Source organism: Loxodonta africana, chromosome 19 (genome assembly GCF_030014295.1).
Source record: "Loxodonta africana isolate mLoxAfr1 chromosome 19, mLoxAfr1.hap2, whole genome shotgun sequence".
NCBI classification, from domain to species: domain Eukaryota; kingdom Metazoa; phylum Chordata; class Mammalia; order Proboscidea; family Elephantidae; genus Loxodonta; species Loxodonta africana.
The window spans coordinates 30,403,567-30,424,564 of record NC_087360.1 but is presented as its reverse complement, the minus strand read 5'-3'; the positions used below and the strand labels follow the sequence as shown (position 1 = coordinate 30,424,564).

Genomic DNA, 20,998 nt, shown 5'->3' with positions numbered 1-20,998 from the left:
TGGGATGGGTTGGGATAAGGTGGGATGGAATAGAATTGATTGGGTGGGATTGGGTGGGCTGGGGTGGAATGGAATAGAATGGGGTTAGATAGAACGGGATAGAAGGGATGGAGTAGAATGGGATTGGATGGAATGGGATAGGGTGGAATGGCATGGCATGGAATAACATGGTACAGGACATTTACTTCTGTTTGGGACCCAGACTCCCCTTGGAGTTGACTTAGAAGGTGGCAGGTATGGACTTGGCATGAACAAAGTTACATGAGAGAGGAGAAGAGAGGTGGGGATAAGCGAAAAAAGTGCCTCCAGAACTCCCAGCCACAGCCCCAAATGAGAAATTGCCTCTTAGAATAACCTATCCACATGACATCAGATCTGGAAAGGATATTAGAGACCCTCTTGTCCAGTGCTTTTCAAATTATGTCCAAATCCCATCCCCACCACTTACTAGCTATGTTGCTTTGAGCAAGTGACTAAACTTCCATGAGCCTCAGCTTCCTCATCTGTAAAGTGGGGGTAACGATATTCCCTAACTCCCAGGGACATTGAGAGGAATAAATGATGTGATCCATGTAAAAGCATTTACTCTAGGGCCTGGCATGTAGTAGGCACTTATCACCATCAGCCACCTTCATCATCTTTTCCATCATCGTCATCACCATCATCATCATCAATAAAGGAGATTCAGGTAAGGAGAAAACTTGGGGGCATCTATCAGACTCCTATCCCCACTCCTGATACAATCCATGTGGTTTCATTTCTGACTGATTATATACCATCATTCCTCTTAAGGTTTTATTTGAAGAAATGATTCCATTATAAAATAGAGGCCCAAAGGTGAGAATGGGCTTATCAAAGGCCAGAGAGTAAGTTAATGAGACATCCTGCTTGTCCTAACCCAGAGCTTTTTCCTTTACATCACAGGCCTCAGTTTGCCTATCTGTAATATGGGGTTATTAGGCCAGCTTCCCCAGCTCTGAGGTATCTTTGGGTTCTGCCTTTGTAGAAGTTGGTCCCCCTTCTTTTCTCTGTAGTTCAGTCCTCATACAGCAACTGGTTCTCTACTACCCTGTGGGCTTTCCAAGTGTCCTTTCTAATCCACAGGGGTCCTGCCCTGTGGGGTCTTTGGGGGCCTCTTAGAGCAGCTCCTGTGTTAATTAGTTTGTAGTAAGTAGCACTTCACTCCGGAAGAAGCCAGGCCAGGGTTCAGGAGCCAGCTGGAGGAGAGAAATGGGCAAATATAGCCCATCCCCTCACCTCCCTGGGGCAGGGGCTTGGGGGTCAGGCAGCCCTGGGCTCAAATCCTGGCTTGGCCGCTGGCCAACTATGAGACTGCTCTCTGAGCCTTGGTTTTCTCATCATTAAAATGAGGGTAAAAATAGCTACTTCTCAGAGGGGGAAAAAACATTCCAGCACCCTCAGTTAAAGCTGTGGGAATGTCCTCCATGTCCACAGCAAATAAAGCCCCTGTTCATGTTATGCCAGAAAACTATCCTCTGCTCTTAAGTGGAACAAAGCAAACCTTGCGTTCGCAAAACTGCTTTGAACATCTGAAAATGCAATCACACACCTGACCCTCCCTGGCCCCAATTTTTTTTCTCGGAGACTGACCAGTCAAAGATCACTGTCCTAACTTTGTTAGTTGCCATTGAATTGATTCTGATTCATGACCGCCCCGTATGTTGCAGAGTAGAACTGCTCCATAGGGTTTTCTTGGCTGTAATCTTTATAGAAGCAGATCGCCAGGCCTTTCTTCTGTGGTGCTGCTTGGTGGGTTCAAACCACCAACCTTCAGGTTAGCAGTTGACCACAAACTGTTTGTGGCACCTGGAGACATTTTCCTAACTTTACAAAGCAGAAAACCAAGGTTTAGAGAGATGAAATTTGCTCTAGGTCACATAGCAATTTTTTGGTGAAGCCAGGGCTCGACACAGGTCTTCTGATTTCCTGAATCTTCACCTCTGAACTCATCCTTACAACTAGCATTCTGAGACGCTGATCTGTTCTTTATCGTTGTCTGTGAATCTGAGCAAACACGTGAGAAGTACTACTAACTTACTCGTGATGCCTTAAACTCACTCGCCAACTGTCTGGCTTCATTCCCAAGTATTATATTTGTCTGTCAGAAGAGGACATGGAACGAGGGATATCATTGCTGGTGTCTGATCGATCTTGGCTGGAAGCAGAGAATACCAGAAAGATGTTTACCTGTGTTTTACTGACTTTGCAAAGGCATTTGATTGTGGATCATAACATATTATGTATTACATTGCTAAGAATGGGAATTCCAGAACACTTAATTGTGCTCATGCAGAACCTGTACATAGACTAAGAGGCAGTCATTCAAATAGAACAAGGGAATACTGTGTGGTTTAATAGCAGGAAAGGTGTGTGTCAGGGTTATATTCTTCCACCATACTTATTCATTCTGTATGCTGAGCACATAATCTGAGAAGCTGGACTATATGAAGAAGAATATGGCAGCAGGATTGGAGGAAGACTCATTAACAACCTTCATTATGCAGATGACACAACCTTGTTTGCTGAAGGTGAAGAGGACTTGAAGCACTTAGTGATGAAAATCATTTTCTTTATGTAGAAGTATAACCCATACTAAAGACCACAGCCTTTAGTATGGGTTATACTTCAACATAAAGAAAGCGAAAATCCTCACAACTGGACCAATAAGCCACATCATGATAAACAGAAAATATTGACGTTGTTAACAATTTCGTTTTACTTGGATTCATCATCAAAGCAGTAGTCAAGAAATCAAACGACGTATTGCATTGGGCAAATCTGCTGCAAAAGATCTCTTTAAAGTATTTAAAAGCAAAGATGCCACTTTGAGGACTAAGGTGCACCTGACCCAAGCCACGGTATTTCCAAATGCCTCATATGCATGTGAAAGCTGGACAATGAATAAGGAAGACTGAAGAAGAGTTGATGCCTTTGAATTATGGTGCTGGTGAAGAATATTGAATATAACATGGACTGCCAAAAGATCGAACAAATCTGTCTTGGAAGTAAAGCCAGAATGCTCCTTAGAAGTGAGGATGGTGAGACTTCGCCTCAGGCACTTTGGGCTTGTTATCAGGAGGGACCAGTCCTTGGAGGAGGACATCATACTTGGTAAAGGAGAGGGTCAGGGAAAAAGAGGAAGACTGTCAACGAGATGGTTTGACACAGTGGCTGCAACAATGGCCTCAAACAGCAATGATTGTGAGAATGGCACAGGATCAGGCAGTGTTTCATTGTGTCGTACATGGGGTCACTAGGAGTCAGAACTGACTTGATGGCACCTGACAACAACAACAACATAAGAGTATATAGGTAATTGAATCTGGATAGATTCCCCATCCTGGGTTGCCTCTTCTGAGCTGTCTTGTGTCTCTGCCTGCCAGCCTCCCCTCAATTACTGGCTAATTTTTGTGCAGACAAATAAATCACACTCTGTTCCTCTCCCCATCGCTACCAGCAAGAAATCACAAAGTCGCAGCATCAGGTTTGAATAGAGTGAGGGTGGGTGGGGATGGAGACAGAGGTGGGAAGGGAGAGGAGTGTCTAAATGCTAATCAGTTGGCACCAGTGTCAGCCACAGTTAGTCAGATTGTTAAAGATACAAGGGCAAGATCGCACCCCTGTACCAATAGCTATCTGGGCTCATTCACAGGGAAGATGGATGCACCGCCCAGCCGCCCCTCGAGAAGTAACTGGACATAAAAGAATGTTCAAGGCTTTCTGAACTCAACATGAATTACAAAGGCAGCCCATTTGTGGGGGAGATGCCAGCTCACAGACAACAATTATCGGATAATTACTCCTGTAGCTGAAACCCTGAAACGGCCTTTTCTTGCTTGCACAAGCTTGCCCTCTTAACACCTGCTGCCAGTCTCTTGCAGCCCTGGGTCCTTGCAGTGGCCTTGGAGGGATCTGAGTCAGCTCAAATGTGCATTGTAGTGTGCTGTTTTGAGTGATACAAAATTGCCCTTCATCCATATGTCCATGGCTTGTTGGACAGTGCCAGAAAAAATGAAGAAACCAACTAGCAAATTCACCGATTGAGCTTCTGCTTGTCCTCCGGTTGCCAAAGCAAACCCAGTGATTTGTGCGGATGGGCTGCCTCCAGCTCTCTGCCAGTACCGTGATGAAATTGTCTTTTGGTGGTGCAATGGTTAAGTGCTCGGCTGCTAACTGAAAGGTTGGCGATTCGAACCCACCAGCAGCCCTGCAGGAGAAAAGACCTGACGATCCGCTTCCATAAAGATTACCAAACCAAAAAACCAAACTCATTGCCGTCAAGTCGATTCGGACTCATAGCGACCCTGTAGGACAATCTGTAAATCTTCATGGAAGCAGACTGCCACATCGTCCTCCCACTGAGCAGCCGGTGGGTTCAAACCACCCGCCTTTGGCTTTGGGTTAGCAGCTGAGTGCTTAACCACTGCGCCACCAGGGCTCTTTCCTGTAAAGATTACAGCCTAAGAAACCCTAAGGGACAGTTCTACTCTGTCACATGGGGTTGTTAGGAGTCAAAATTGACTCGACAGCACCCAACAAGAACAAACTTAGAACAAGTAGATTTGTTTTCACCCTGGAATGACTCTCCAGTTGTGATATCTTAAACCAAAGCATGTTTGTCTAGGATTAAGCTTGTCAAGGATTTGCTTTTATGATAACTAGTAGTGCAAACCATTTATTAGTCTGTAATCTCTCATTTAAGGGGTCGACTTTGTCTAATGCATGAGTCTTGTTCTCAACCAGCACTGCAGACATAGTCATAATTCTTTAAATAGATATTTAATTAGGGGGCCTACTATGAGTCTAAACCTTGGTGGCATAGTGGTTAAGAGCTACAGCTGCTAACCAAAAAGTCGGCAGTTGGAATCCACTAGGCACTTCTTGGAGACCCTATGGGGCAGTTCTACTCTGTCCTCTAGGGTCACTAAGAGTCGAAATTGACTCAACGGCAACAGGTTTGGTTTTGTTTTTTGCTTAGGTGTCTATGAAGGTGTGTCTGACCCAAGCCATAGTCCTTTCGGTTGCCTCATTTGCATGCAAAAGCTGGATAATGAAAAAGGTAGAAGAAGAACCAATGCCTTTCTATAATGATGTTGGAGAAAGACCAGTCGCTAGAAAAGGATATCATTGTTGGTAGAGGGCCAGAGAAAATGAGGGAAGCCATCAATGACATGCATTGACACAGTGGCTACAAAAATGAGCTCAAACATAGCAATGATTGTGCAGACGGCACAGGACTGGGCTACATTTTGTTCTATTATGTGTAGGGTCACTGTAAGTCAGAGCCAACTCGATGGCCCCTAACTGCAATGATAGTTCTAGAACTTTTTCATTACCCTGGACTTCCTTCCTAGTCCATCTTAGTCTGGAAGCTCCACTTAAATCTGAAATCATCACAGAAACACGCAAGTCCCCACTCACAGATGGGCGGTGTCGGTGGCTGAGGTGCATGGGCCAGGAACCGAACCTGGGTCTCTCACATGGAAGGTAAGAATTCTACCACTGAATCACCAACCCAGCAGCTGCTGTGAAAAGCCTCTGTCACACCTCTATTCCCCATCCTCCTATTTCTAATCTCCCACTTTCTCTTTAAAGTGTTGAAAAGCAAAGATGATGTCTCTTTGACAACTAAGGTGAACCTGACCCAAGCCATGGTATTTTCAGTCGCCTCACATGCATGTGAAAGCTGGACAGTGAATAAGGAAGACCAAAGAAGAATTGATGCCTTTGGGTTATGCTGCCTGCGAAGAATATTGAATACACCATGGGTTGCCAGAAGAACGAACAAATCTATCTTGGAAGAAATACAGCCAGAGCGCTCCTTGAAACCCAGAATGGCGATACTTCGTCTCATGTACTTTGGACATGTTATCAGGATGGACCAGTCCTTGGAGAAGGACATCATGCTTGGTAAAGTAGAGGGTCATCATAAAAGAGGAAGACCCTTAACAAGATGGATAGACACAGTGGCTGCAACAATGGGCTAAAACATAGCAACGATTGTGAGGATGGCGCAGAACTGGGCGGTGTTTTGTTCTGTTGTACAAAGGGTCGCTATGAGTTGGAACAGATTCGATGGCACCTAACAACAACAATGCCTTCTCTATAACCTGCATAATTAGTTTCTTGTGTCTCCATTCAAGGTTTCTTTATGCACACATATGTTGTTGTTGTTGGGTGCCATCAAGTCGATTTTTGACTCATAATAACCCCATGTGACAGAGTAGAACTGCCCTGTAGGGTTTTCTAGCCTATTATCTTTAAGGGAACAGATCCCCAGGTCTTTCTTCCATGGAGCTGCTGCATAAGTTCGAACCACCAGCCTTTTGGTTAGCAGCTGAGTGCTTAACCATTGCACCACCAGGGCCCCTTTTATGCACCTGTAAGCAAATGCAAATACATATAGTCTTATTTTATCTCTCTATTTCTACACAAAAGGTAGCAAACACCACACAACAAGCAGCACCTCGCGTTTGAACTTTGGCTTCTCTCCATCACAACCCAGAGAGTGCTCCGTCGTCTTAGAGCCGCTCAGCAAGCGGGTGGGATTTTCCATCACTGACTGCAACTTACTGGCGGACACTGGGTTTCTCTCCAGCCTTTTGCTCCTACAAACAGCGCTGCGCTGCTTAACCTGGTGTGTTCATCATTTTGCAAACATCTCAGCGTGATAAATTCCCAGAGATGGACTGCCTGAAAAGGAGCCCTGGTAGCACAGCGATTACAGCACTCGGCTCCTAACCAAAAGGTTGGCAGGTCAAACCCACCAGCTGCTCTGCAGGAGAAAGATGTGGCAGTCTGCTTCTGGAAAGTTTACAGCCTTGAAAACCCCTTGGGGCAGTTCTACTCTGTGCTATAAGGTTGCAGTGAGCAAGCATCAATGCAGTAGGAATGAGTTTTTTATTGGGGAATGGCTGAGTCCAAGGAGAGATGTACTTGGAATTTTGAGAATTATTGCCAAATTATTCTCTATGTTATTCACCAGCAACTTTATTTCATCCCTTTAAACACTGTCTGTATTCCGCTATGTGTTTTCTGCAATCATTTAACTTGTCACATATAGATGGGCATGAAAGTTGTTTCTAGAATTTGGCTCCTCAAATAACACTTTGTATTGTGAATACCTTGGGACTGGCTTAAGTGGGGGCTCGCCATGTTGCTATGATGCTAAACAGATTTCAGTGGAGCTCCCAGGCTAAGACAGACTAGGAAGAAAGGCCTGGTGATCTATTTTTGAAAATCAGCCAGTGAAAATCCCACGGATTACGAAGGTCTTATCGGAAACCGATTATGGGGATGGTTCAGGACCAGGTAGTATTTCTGTTCCCTTGTTCATGGGGTCGCCATGAGCTAGAAGCTGACTCAATGGTAGCTAACAACAACAGTCGCTGACAATGGCCATAAATGTTTCTCTGCTTTGGGACACAACCAAACAGCCATTTATCTAGAAACCTACTGCTGTTTAAATGGGTCCTCTTTTGCTCTTGGGCCATTACATCCATACTCTCTTCCTAGCCCTCCTTTGCCACCGACAACTGCCCTGGCCTGTTCCATGGACTCTGGCCAACATGGGATGGGCTTATGGCTCCCTGGTTGGTTTTGAGTCCAAGTGTGGTGGGGCAGGTGAGAGGTCAGGACCGACCGTGGGCACAGCTTCAGGTAGGAAGCAGCAGTTGCAGAAGGGACAGACAGCACCTCAGAATCACCAGGGAGCTTTCTAGAAACACGCTGTGCCTTAGTCTGACTGGCCCACATTCCAATTTAGATGGGCTAGTTGAGAGCCCTGGGAGCCCTGCTGGCTCAGCAGTTAAGCATTTGTCTGCTAACCAAAAGATCAGCAGTTCGAAACCACCTGCCACTCTGTGGGAGAAAGATGTGGGAGCCTGCTTGTGTAAAAATTCAGAGCCTTGGAAACCCTATGGGGTAGTTCTGTTCTGTCCTGTAGGGTTACTGCAGGTCGGAATTGACCCGACGGCCATGGGCTTATTTAAAAAAAAAAAAAAAAAAAAATTTTTTTTTTTTTTTAGAAGTACAGTGTGGACAAAGCTAGAGAGAAGCAACACCCTCCCGTAGAGTTGGGGAAAACCAAAAACCAAACCCACTGCCACTGAGTCGATTTTGATTCATAGCGATCCTATAGGACAGAGTAGAGCTACCCCATAGGGTTTCCAAGGAGCACCTGGTGGAGTCAACTGTCAAACTTTTGGTTAGCAACCAAGCGCTTAAGCACTGTGTCACCAGGGACCCAGAGTTGGGGAGGGTAGTAGATAGTTTCCCTATGGGGTAGTTTGTGACCATGATCTCTAAGAGCCTTTAATCTTTAAGATGTGGTATTTACTTTTGGGTTTTGTCCTTGCTGGAGCGAAACAAACAACCTCAAGGCAGGCTGGGCAAGTCCTTACTGTGGAGCCTCAAGGGATGAGAAGCCACTGAGTCATGCATTAATGGTGATGACTAGAAGAGTGACTAACATTGTTATAGTACCTTGTAGCAAATCTATCTCAATTGATCCGCCCACCAATCCTGCCTCCTAAAGGTACAGCACTGTGAACAGCCCTGGGAGGGAGGAATTATCAGCATCCCCCACCAGGAAATTACATTCCAAAGAGGTTCAATGACTCAGTGAATGACGTTCACCTGCGATTGTAATTGTGTCTGCCTTCCTGGGCCTCTCAGATGCTAAGTGCTGAAACCAAAAAAAAAAAAAAAAAAATCCATCAGCTTGATTACAACTCATGGTGGCCCCAAGTGTAACAGAGCAGAACTGGGCTCCATAGGGTTTTCTTGGCTGTGATCTTTACTGTAGCAGATCGCCAGACCTTTCTTCCATGGTGCCACTAGGTAGATTTGAACCACCAACCTTTCAATTAGTAGCCGAGTGCAAACTGTTTATGCCATCCAGGGACCTTCGCAAGTGCAAAAGCCAGCACTTAAACTCAGCAATTTTCATTTTAAAAAGCAGTCAATGCTTAATATATAGACTTTGGCAAACTAGAAAAGTGAAGGAAGAAAATGCACCGTCGGCAGTCCCACCATCCAGAGGCAACCAGATGCCATTTCTTCAAGTCAAAACATGACTCTCTACATTGCAATTGGCAGCCTTGGTTGGCGCAAACCTTTAAGCACTCGACTGCTAGCCTAAACGGTGGTGGTTCAAACCCACCCAGAGGTACCTCGGAAGAAAGGCCTGGCGGTCTGCTTCTGAAAGGTCACAGCCTTGAAAAACCTATGGAGCAGTTCTATTCGGTACACATGGGGTTGCCATGAGTTGGAACGGACTCCGAAGCGACTAAATGGTAAGTGTTACAGCTTGTTCCAGTTGGTAGTTTCTAGTGGTTTTCAAACACACCACAGAAGTTATATCTACTGTAGCTCTTTTCACGGACCGTTGTAGCAGAAGGGTCTGCCAGCTCTGGTTCCTTCATTTCCATGGCTTTGTGCCTGCTAGTGCTTTGGATTTCCTGCCTGTCCTAGCTAGTCCCCTGCTTCTGGGACAATTAAAATACAAACCCTTAGCTTTGCAACTTGTGCTTTTTCCACTTTCCCAGTCTAATCTTCCATCTCCCCATCAAAGTTAGGGAAAAAAAAAAAAAAGGAAGAGCAAGTGAGGAAGAGAGAAATTCCCTCTCCAACAGGACAAACGCCCGATGGCCTTTTCTGTGGCTTGGCTCTGTCCCTAGAGAGAAGGGCCATGTCCGTATGTACTTCATTAAAGCACTGTCTCTTCTGTTTGGTCTCTGTATTTTGTTATCGGTGCATGCTCGCCTTGCTAACTCTTTGAGGTGTTGTTAGGTGCTGTCAAGTTGATTTTCAACTCCCAGCCACCCCATGTGACAGAGTAGAACTGCCCTATGGGGTTTTCTAGGCGTAATCTTTACGGAAGGGAAGCGTTATTGTGAGGTCTTTCTCCCGTGGAGATGCTAAGTGAGTTTGAATCACCAGCCTTTCAGCTAGCAGCTGAACACTTAACTGTTGGGCCACCAAACCAAAAAAACCAAATCCTTTGCCATTGAGTCAATTTCAACTCATAATGACCGTATAGGACAGAGTGGAACTGCCTTATAGAGTTTCCAAGGTTATGACCTTTACAGAAGCAGACTGCCACATCTTTCTCCCTTGGAGCCACTGGATGGGTTTGAACTGCTGACCTTTCGGTTAGAAGCTGAGTGCTTTAACCACTGTGCCATCAGGGTTCCTATTGTGCCACCAGGGCTCCTTAACTCTTTCAGAGTGGGGGGCTGTATCTTAGAGCACTGAATTTTGTGCAGAGTGTTGAGCAGAGGAGGGACAGTAGCCACGCAACAGTTGTGTTGATTGATTGACAGCATTTGAATGGGGCACTGATGCGCATGAGAAAGGACTAGCCAAATGAGACCGACCGCTGTGGTTGGTTTTCTGAGAAAGAGGAGTTAATTTAACTCAGTAGCCATTGGGGCTCCAGGGTAAAAACAGTCTGTTAGAGCAAGTTATTAAGTTGCAGGATCTCTGAGGCCCTGGGATCCAATTTTGACCAGTCCCCAGAGGGGCTGGGTTTTGCATGGTGTGCTCATCTGTGCAACGTCCTTGCCAAGCTGGAGGCCTGCAGGTTGCATCCATTGCAGATCACAGACCCTCACTCTTCTGTCTTGAACATGGCCTTACGTTTGGAGCCACCAAGATCCACATATGTGCGTGCTCCAAGGAATAGGAGATACTGTGGGCAGGGAGGTGAAATTACATGGTGGATACTCAACACTCTTTGCAAGCCAGCTTCTCGGTGAAAAAGGCTGACCCTTAGCTCAGTTAGATTTACTTACTGAAATGCTTTATAGCTCCCAGAGGGGTGGAAGCAGGGTCTGTGGAGAGGACGCTCTATTGCAGCATCCTTTCTCTCCTGTTTCCTTCTGCTCTTGTAGGCTGTATTTGGGTATTGAGGGCTGGGATCACCAGGGAAGGTCACATGCCTTGGTAAGAGTTATACCTGCTACGCAAACCCATACACCTGTTTCTTGTCACCTGCAACTACAGACACCTAGAAGGCAAAGCTAACGAACGTGTAGAAACTCAGATGCAATAAAATGTTCCTGCGCTTCCTTGGCAACCCTGCTCCTAAGAATCACTGGAAATCTGTTGATGTCTAGTCTATTCTGACTCATAGCGACCTCATGTGTTACAGAGTAGAACTGCTCCATAGAGTTTTCTTGGCTGTAATCTTTACAGAATCAGGTGGCCAGGCCTTTTTTCCGTGGTGCCACTGTGGGTGAGTTCAAACTGCTACCTTTAGATTAGCAGTCTTCAGATTAGCAAGCCACTTGCAACACCCAGGGACCTAGAATCACCCAGGGGGCTTTTAAATCTACAGCTTCCCTAGTCTACCCCTAGAGATTGATTCGTTGGGTCTGGCATGTAGGTCAATACTTTGTATTTTTACAAAGGACACGAGGATTTATTATTTGGGAGGCTTGAAAAACCCTGGTGGCATAGTAGTTATGAGGTCGGCTGCTAACCAAAAGGTCGATAGTTTGAATCCTCCTGGGAAACCCTATGGGGCAGTTCTACTCTGTCCTATAGGTCGCTAGGAGTTGGAATTGACTCGATGGCAATGGATTTTTTGGGAAAAACAACAAAGCCCACCCACCCTGAAACACAAAAAAAATGAAGAAGCGAGAGAGAAAGAAATTAGTATGAAAGAAGCTAAGGAGGAGGAGAGAGTTGTTGGGTACCATCGAGTCAATTTTCAACTTATGGAGACCCCACGTGACAGGGTATAACTGCCCCACAGGGTTTTCTAGGCTGTAATCTTTATGCGAGCAGGCCGTCAGGTCTTTCTCCGGCAGAGCTGTTGGCTGGGTTCATATAGCCAACCTTTTGGTTAGCAGCCGGGCGCTTTAACCGTTGCACCCCCAGGGCTTCTTAAGAGGATACCAAGTGATAATAATTCCTTATATTTCTTAAGAGAGATAGTAGTGTGGTCTTTGGGGTCAAGACAACCTAGGTTCAAAAGCCAGTTTTACTGTGTGACCTTGGAAAGTTACTTAACATCCTTAAAATAGGAAAAAAGATATACTACCTAATAGGGTGGCTATGGGTCGAAAATGGACTTGATGGTGCCTGACAACAAACAACAACAAAGGGTTGAGTAAGAATTAAATGGTGCAACAGAGGCAAAGCGCTTAGCACATGCTTGGCATTTATTCAGCACTCAATAAAGCTTCAAAAATAAAACATTGTAAGAATCATTATTTTATGGCCGTGGTGCATTGACGTGCTGTGTGTCACTTGTAATCCTTTTGCCACTGCTCTTTGGTGAAGATGGCATAGCTTGTTTTTCAGTCCTTTTCTCTCTCTCTCTCTCTCATTCTCCCTCTCTCACTTTCTCTTTCCTCTCCCTCTCTCTCCCTTTTTCTCTCTCCCCTCTCCCCTATCCTGTCTCTCCTCTCTCCCTCTCTCTCTTCTTCCCCCCATGTTCAACGGCACATGTTTATGAGGGCGCTGGCTGAAACTAATGTAACCACGGGGCCCAACAAAACAGTGTCCATCAAACCCGTCACTTTGCCCTTATTTAGAAGGATGAACAAGCTGCCCTCCAAAAATAATTATCAATTACCTGGTCATATCAAAAGCCAACAGCCTCAGAACTGAAAGGAACCTTAGACCTTATCTGGTCTGGCTGTGTAGTTGATGGATCAGAAGAGGAAACCCACACAAAGTTATGATAGTGAGTAGTGGGCAAGATTGGACCACCACCCAGGTCCCCCAACTCTTGGGCCAAGCTCTTTGCATTGAACCACTGCTGAGCCTCAGAAGCTGGGTGTTCTGACCCCTCACCTACACTCAATCTGCCCTGTCACACTCTTCTCACTCTACAATCTGCAAAGATGGCCAACATCAATCATTTGACGAAAGCAACAGTGAGCGTAAAAGGCAGAGCATTTGAGCAGGTCTACACCTGATCTAAATCTGGTGGACGGATAGAATATCTCTATTGTACAAAAGAGGGCTGCTGAGCTTCGGACAGGTTAATTGACTTGTCCAGGCTCACCCAGCTAGTAAGTGTCAAAGGCAGAATTTGAGCCCAGATCTCACTCCCAAACCTTTCTGCTTCCCACCTTGGACCAGGAAACCTGCTTGGTCCCTGAATGACCTTGACTTGCTCTTACGTCATCCACCTCCACAGCCTCCTCTCTTCTGTGATGCCCAGCCTGCTCCTATCCCAGCACACCCATCGTCTGGGATGTGTGCTGGCTGGTAATCAATGTTACACAACAGGAACATTTGTTGATGCCAGTTGCAAACTGTTGCAGTCTATATAGATTAAGCCGCTGCCGCTGACTCCATGAAAGTAAATGAGCCTTTCCAACAGCTGCTGAAATAAATTCAAATGACAGCACCTAAGGGCTTGGGGACTGGGGCTGAGTGAGTGTCTCTCCGCAGAAAATCGGCAAGGACAGCTATCAGTCTGAGGAACTTTGTCCCATGATGTAATTCCTCTATCTGGAGATCGTTCATCCAGAATGTTCTGACCCCACCAGCTTCCTGATGTGGGGTAGCGACTACAATGACAATAGTCAAAACCCATGATAGCTACCAGCAGTCACTAAACACTACGTGAGATACAGGTTCCTAAACGCTTCACCTACATTTGCTTATCGGACAACGGTTTGCACTTGACTACTAAGTGGCAGTTTGAACCCACTGAGCGGTACCGAGGAAGAAATGTCTGGCGATTTGCTTTGGTAAAGATGACAGCCCAGAAAACCCTCTGGAGCAGTTCTACTCTGTAACACACGGGGTCGCCATGAGTTAGAATCGACTCAATGGCAACGGATTTGGTTTGGTTTGGGTTTAGCCCCATTTTACAGCTGAGGGAACTGAGGTTCAGAGAGGTGAAGCCACTTGCTAGCTTGCATTTGACAGCAGTGGGTCTCAAATAAGTAAACGAAGCTTGTTTCAGGCATAATTCTGCCAGCCAGCTGACTGGAACAAGCTCTTATTTAAAATTATTAAATGGTTTCACTTTCGAGGCAAAAATAAATCACAGGGTGATGGATGACGATAATGAGGAGTTGCGGCTTAATGTGTGTTGTTGTTATTAGGTACCATCAAGTCTGTTCCGACTCATAGCCACCCTTTGTACAACAGAACGAAACACTGCCCAGTCTTGTGCCATCCTCACAATTGTTGTTATGCCTGAGCCCATTGTTGTAGCCACTGTGCCAATCCATCTCATTCAGGGTCTTCCTCTTTTTTGCTGACCCTCTACTTTACCAAGCATGATGTCCTTCTCCAGGGACTGGTCCCTCCTGATAACGTGTCCAAAGTATGTGAGACGAAGTCTCTCCATCCTTCCTTCGAAGGAGGATTCTGGCTGTACTTCCCCCAAGACAGCTTAATGTGTACAGGGTTTCTATTTGGGGTGACGAGAAAGTTTTGGAAGTAGATAGTAGTGATGATTGCCCAGATTTATGCATATACTTAATGCCACTGAATTGTATACTTTATAATGGGAAAAAAATTGTAAATTTTATGTTATGTGTATTTTACTGCAATAAAAAATAACAAAAAAGAAAATAATAATGATAATAAATCACAAGGAGTTAGCAGAGTATACAAGGCCCACAAAGACCCAGCTCCTCCCTCCCTACCTCACCAGCTTTATCTCTAACCATCCTTTACCTGGAAACCCTGGTGGCATAGTGGTTAAGTGCTACAGCTGCTAACCAAAGGGTTGGCAGTTCAAATCCGCCAGGCGCTCCTTGGAAACTCTATGGGGCAGTTCTACTCTGTCTTATAGGGTCGCTATGAGTCGGAATTGACTCGACGACACTGAGTTTGGTTTTAAGTTTTTATCCTTCACCTGTGCCCCCTGCCTCTGGTAATTCCGATTTTACACCTTTTTTTTTTTTGGCCAGGTCTCCACCTGTCTTTACACATCCCGTATCTGAACGTATCAGAACTGCCTCACAGTTCTGGATCCTCAAAGCTTTCTGTGTCTCCCATAAAGTCACTTTTACATGAATTAGTAAAAGGTATCCCCTACAAGCCCAGGAGGATCTAACCCTAAGCCAGGGCACACAGCTTGGAAAAGAGAATGCGGACTGGTTTTCAGCTCTGCTTGTCCTCCCAGCCAAGTAATCTTGTGTAATGGACAACCTGCCCAACTGTACATGGTAGACCTGCCCTGAAGACTGGGCTAGGGACACCTCCTCTCGGCGCTGCTAGTGTGCAAAGCTTCTCTCTAACTAAGCATTTATCACATCAAATATAATTATTTCTACTTTTTCTGTTCATCTTCCCAGTACACCTACAACTAGTCCTTAAGACTCACACCCTCAGTTTCCACAGCCCTAATGGCTGGCCCAGGCTGGCGTGATCAGCCCCCAGTCTCCACGGTGAGGAAAAGGAAGGAAGGAAGGCAGAGAGAGTGGGATGGAGGGAAGAGGGAAAAAAGGAAGGAAGGGAGGAAGAGAAGGAAGGAAGGAAAAGAGGGAAAAAAGGAAAAGGGAAGAAAGGAAGGGAGAGAGAAGGAGTAAAAGAAAGGGAGGGAGGGAGACAATGAGGGAGGAAGAGAGGGAGGGAAGAAAGGAAAAGAAGATTTAGAAGGAGGGCCCCCAGGAGTCTGACAGGTAGAGGGCTGAGGACTTAAACCCCCTCCATCCCAAGCTGACTGGTCTCTTCTCTCCTCTTCCTCAGATGCTCACCCCGAAGGAGATGCTGGCCCTTCAGGTACTTACCCTCTGCCCTGGAGAGCCCTGGAGAGCAGCAGTCTGAACAAAGACAGCCCCGAAGAGAGAGTTACCAGGGCCCCTCCGAATCCAGCCCAGTCTGGGGACCAGCTCCTAGAGCTGGAATTAGCAGGGATGGCCCCACCCACTAGTCCAGACACCCAGGCCCTGTCCACACTGCTTCCAGAGCAGGTAGGCACCAAGCACACCCTCATCCCCAGGAGGAAGCCACCTTCTCTCAAGCAGGTGAACACAGCCAGGAAGCAGCTGAGGCCAAAGGCAACCCCCACAGCAGCCCTCCAGAGTCCGGGGTCCCAGCCCACAACCTTGGGGCAGGAGCTCTTCTCTTCCACGGAGAAGTCCCGCCCCCCGGGGGACCTGGACCTATTCACTTCTGCAGAGATGCATCAGCCTTCATCCGAGGTGCCCCTCTGGCTGGACCAAAAGGAAGGCACCGTCCCCACGACACCTGCCCCCCTGCAAATCTCCCCATTCACCTCACAGCCCTATGTGGCTCACACGCTCCCCCAGAAGCCAGACCCTGGAGAGCCGCTGGGGCCGGAGGAGTCTCATGAGGCTTCCCTAGAGGAAGCCAGTCCCATGACCCTGATGGACAAAGGAGGAGAGAGTGAGCTGACAGGGTCAGCCTCTGAGGAGAACCAGGAGACCACAACGTCCACCATTATCACCACCACGGTCATCACCACCGAGCAGGCCCCAGGTGGGTAGCCCTCCACCCCTCACCCCTCAGCACCTTAGTGCACCTGCTGCATGCAAGACATCACCAGGGAACAGGGGTGGGGCTGGGTTCTGGGGAGATCCAGCCCCAGCCTTCAGTTGCCACCTGTATTAACTTCCTAAGGCTACCGTAATGATACCAAAAACCTAAACCCATCGCTGTCAAGGTGACTCTGACTCTTGGCAACCCTATGTGTGACACAGGTGAGCTGAGCTCCATAGGGTTTTCTTGGCTGATATTTTCATGGAAGCAGATTACCAGGTCTTTCTTCCGTGGTACCTCTGGGTGGATTCAAACCACCAACTGTTAGGCTAATGGTCAAGCACAAACTATTTGGACCACCCGGGGATATTAAATCCCTGGGTGGCTTAAAACCAAAAACCAGTTGCCGACTTGATTCCAACTCGTAATGACCAAAACCCTATGGAGGGCAGTTCTACTCTGATACACATAGGATCACGATGAGGGGTGGCTTAACTCAAGAGATATTTATTGTCTCAAAGTTCAAGAGGCTGGCTAGATGTCCAAAATTGAGTGTCAGCAGGGCCACACTCCCTCTGAAACCTGGAGGGAAGTATCCTTCCTGGCCTCTTCTACCTTCCGGTGTTTGCTAGTAACTCTTGGCATTCCTTGACTTGTAAGATGCATCACTCCAATCCCTGCATCCACCTTCACGTGGCCTTTTTCCCTGTGTGTTTGTATCTATGTGTCTCTTCTCCTCTTATAACGGGACCAGGCAGATTGCATTAGGGCCCACCCTACCACAGTACGACCTCATGCAACTTAACAAATTGCATCTGCAAAGATGCTATTTCCAAATAAGGTCACACTCACAGGTACCAGAGGTTAGGACTTGAGCATATCTTGGGGATTGCGGACAAACACAAATCAACCCATAACACCATCTTTTGAGCATTGACTATGAACTTGACCTGTGAGCTCAGAATTAATATCTTCATTTTAAAGACGAGGCAATGGAGACCCTGAACATCAAGCAGCTGGCCCAAGGCCACACAGCCAAGGAGTGGGATTGAAAACCATTTCATCTCGGAACCAGAATTCTTTAACAAAGTGGTTTCACTTTTATCGCTCTATGTACTTCCTTGGACATGAGTATTCCAGTCTTTCTTCTTCCATCTTCGCTTCCAACTTCAAACAGGGGAGTCAGTCACAGATGGATTTGGGACAAATGTAATATGGCCAGTCATTACAGAGCATGAGCTCTGGGCTTGAATGGCTTTGCAACCTGCTCGCTGTGTGTGCTTCATCCAGCCACTGCCCTTCTTTGAGCTTTAGTTATTTGTTGTGGTTAGGTGCAGTTGAGCCGATTCAGACTCATAGCGACCCCATGTGACAGAGAAGAACTGCCTCAGGGGGGTTTTTTAGGTGTAATTTTTACTGAAACAGATTGCCAGGTCTTTCTCTTGCAGAGCGCTAGGTGGGTTTGAACTGCCAACCTTTTGGTTAGCAGTCAAGCACAACCATTTTTGCCACCAGGGCTCCTTGAGCTTTAGTTTACTTATCTCTGAAATAGGAATAAAATATTTGTTCCTATGAGGACGAAATCGAGCCCTGGTGGCACAGTGGTTAAGAGCTATGGCTGCTAACTAAAAGGTTGGCGGTTTGAATCCACCAGTCACTCCTTAGAAACTCTATGGGTCGTTTCTACTCTGTTCTATAGGGTCATTATGAGTCGGAATCAACTCGACGACAACGGGTTTGGTTTTTTTTTTTTCATCGAGGATGAATAGGGTCATTCCTGTAGACGGGTTAGCTCATGCCTAGCAGCACACAGTAAGTGATCATTCTGTGTCAACAATTGTGATTTGTATCATCGTGTTGATTCTGGGGACAGGAGAACGAACAACAGTAGGAGGGTGGGGACAGAGGAGGCTGGGTTCCAGCACACAGCCACCAGCAGCTTACACTGAGCTGTCTTCAGTGTCCTGATGAAAGCGCCTCCCCCCAGCTCTCTGCAGCGTGAGCTTCTCGGACCCTGAGGGGTACATCGACTCCAGCGACTACCCACCGCTGCCCCTAAACAACTTCCTGGAGTGCATGTACAACGTGACCGTCTACACTGGCTACGGGGTGGAGCTCCAGGTAACCCCTGAAGGATGTCCTCAGTGCCAGCAGGCAGTCCCATCCTAGTCACCATCCTAACCTAACTAACCTCAGTCTGATACTCTCTGCTTAGTGCCCACTGAATAGCTTGGCCCACAAGGAGGAGAAGTGTTGATAAACTGTGAGGTATTGCACCCAGAAGGATACCCTGATACCCTACTTATCAACATATGTATGCACACACAAAGAGATGCATAGAGACACGTGCACACACATAGACACACACATAGATACACACACACATAGACACACAAGAGAGGCACACACAGGCACTCACAGACACACACGCAGACACACACATAGATGCACACAGGCACACACATAGGCCCACACAGGCACATGCACACAAACACACAGAGACACACACACAGGCACACACGTGTTTGCCTGTAAACTGAAAATGAACAAGCAGGGTAGCCTAATGCTTAGGGGCTTGCTTTATAGAATTAAACATGCAGACTTTAAGTCCCAACTCTGCCAGTTAAAGCTGCATGACCTTGGGCAAGGGACTGCACCTCTCTGAGCCTCAGTTTTCCCGTAAATAAAATATGGATAATAATGTGCCTACTCTGCAGAGTTTCGGGAAGAATAAACACAACAACGCGGACAGAGCATTTTTCCAGAGCCTGACAGAGGGAGAGAGAAAGACAGAGGGAGACAGGGAGAGAAAGAGAAGTGCAAGCTAGCATGATGGTCACCCTAGTGCGAGGCATGCCCCAGCTGACCGCCCTGTTTTTAGAAGTGCTTTTTCATGTGGACTAAGGACACATGCCCAGGGAGTAGGGAGTTGTCCCATTCACTGTTGAAGAGAAGAAAGGAGTGGAGAGGAGGCTGGAACCTGTGGTGGAAGGCCCTTCTTGGCCAAGGCTAGAGGTTGGACACTTTCCCTTTTCTGATGGGCCACAAAAAAAACATTGAAGGTTTTGAGCTGGGTCAATTGTGTGACTTCATCAGGACTAGACTTGAGGAAGACATTCTGGCTGGTACAGTAAAGACAAAGTTCAGCCCCTCGGCAACAGCGCTGAGCTTTGCAGCCCCAGAGCTCAGCACAGTGTGTGGCACAGAACAAATTGCCATGGAGTCTATTCTGAATCTTAGCGACCCAATAGGACCGAGTAGAACTGCCCCATAGGGTTTCTAAGAAGCTGCTGGTAGATTCGAACTGCCAACCTTTTGGCTAGCAGTGGAGTTCTTAACCATTGTGCCATCAGGGCTCCATTGTGGCACATAGTAGATGCTTAGTAAACATTCATGGCGTTAAAACAAACTGGAGAGGAATTGAAGTGTGCCTGGTTCTGCAGCTTCATGATCCCTAGCGATGCCTCTTTCATAGGGCCCAGCTAGGGGTGCTCACAGACCACAGGCCCCTTGTAACCCCTCTGCCCCAGTTTGGTCTCACTCTGTCCCCCAGCCTTGGGAAAGATGAGAGGCACCCACAGACTCCCAGGGCTCCATTGGAGCAAGTCGGTTCCATTGCCTGGGGTTGGTTGGGGATGCCACACGGCAGTGCCTGGGTTGGTCTGGGTTGCCACACTGGCAGCCTCAAAGCCTGGGGTGGGGGCTCTATCTCAAACACAACACCAAGTTCCTGTCTGTCTGCCCCTACCTGTCCTCAGGTGAAGAGTGTGAACCTGTCTGAGGGGGAGCTGCTGTCCATCCGGGGGGTGGACGGCCCCACCCTGACCGTCCTGGCCAACCAGACACTCCTGGTGGAGGGGCAGGTAATCCGCAGCCCCACCAACACCATCTCCATCTACTTCCGGACCTTCCAGGAGGACGGCCTCAGCACCTTCCAACTGCACTACCAGGGTAGGGTCAGCCAGGGCTGCTGAGATGCAGCCGTTTGCCTCAACTGTCCTCTGGAGCCAGGGGTTCTTAAACTTCTTCTGCCAGGGACAACATCTGATCCAAAACCTAGGGACTCCTTCTCAGAAAAATGTATTTAAAAGCATAAAATAAAAATATATACAATTAAAAAAGAAACCAGTTATATTGAAGTACAGCTGTCAAAATATTTTTTATCTTTGATATAGTCATCTACCTGCTTCTTTACTAACACATTAAATAATAATATCTAGTGGTGCTCTGATAATTACTGTAATTTCAGAGTGCCAAGGAGTGTAAAGAATCTATCAAGATACTCGTTATGACATGAAAATATCTGTGATTTCTCTGGGTGACAAAGTTATGGGTTCTCCCAATATGTTACCATCTGTTGCCTACATTCATGACTGAAGGAATCACCACAATTCCTTTAGAGGTTAATGAAAATAAACAAGTCACTTTTTCCCACCCAGGTTCATGGGTACCTGAATTTGAAGCATGGGGCCCCTGAGAGTCCAAGCCACCAGTGTCCTTTTCTCCTTTATTCTTCCTCTACAGTTTTTCTTTCTTTTTGTCTAAGTGTTCT

At 46.8% G+C, this 20,998-nt stretch overlaps 1 protein-coding gene across 1 annotated transcript in view; it reads left to right on the top strand.

Annotated features, from left to right (window-relative positions):
* The first annotated feature begins 7,589 nt into the window (after nt 1-7,589).
* The window catches only part of SEZ6L (seizure related 6 homolog like), a 111,493-nt gene continuing 98,084 nt past the window's right edge, over nt 7,590-20,998 (top strand). The window contains exons 1-4 of the mRNA XM_064271927.1: nt 7,590-7,644; nt 15,640-16,446; nt 18,434-18,567; nt 20,205-20,397. Coding sequence (XP_064127997.1) covers nt 7,590-7,644; nt 15,640-16,446; nt 18,434-18,567; nt 20,205-20,397 — 1,189 coding nt within the window. The remainder of the gene's footprint in view (nt 7,645-15,639; nt 16,447-18,433; nt 18,568-20,204; nt 20,398-20,998) is intronic.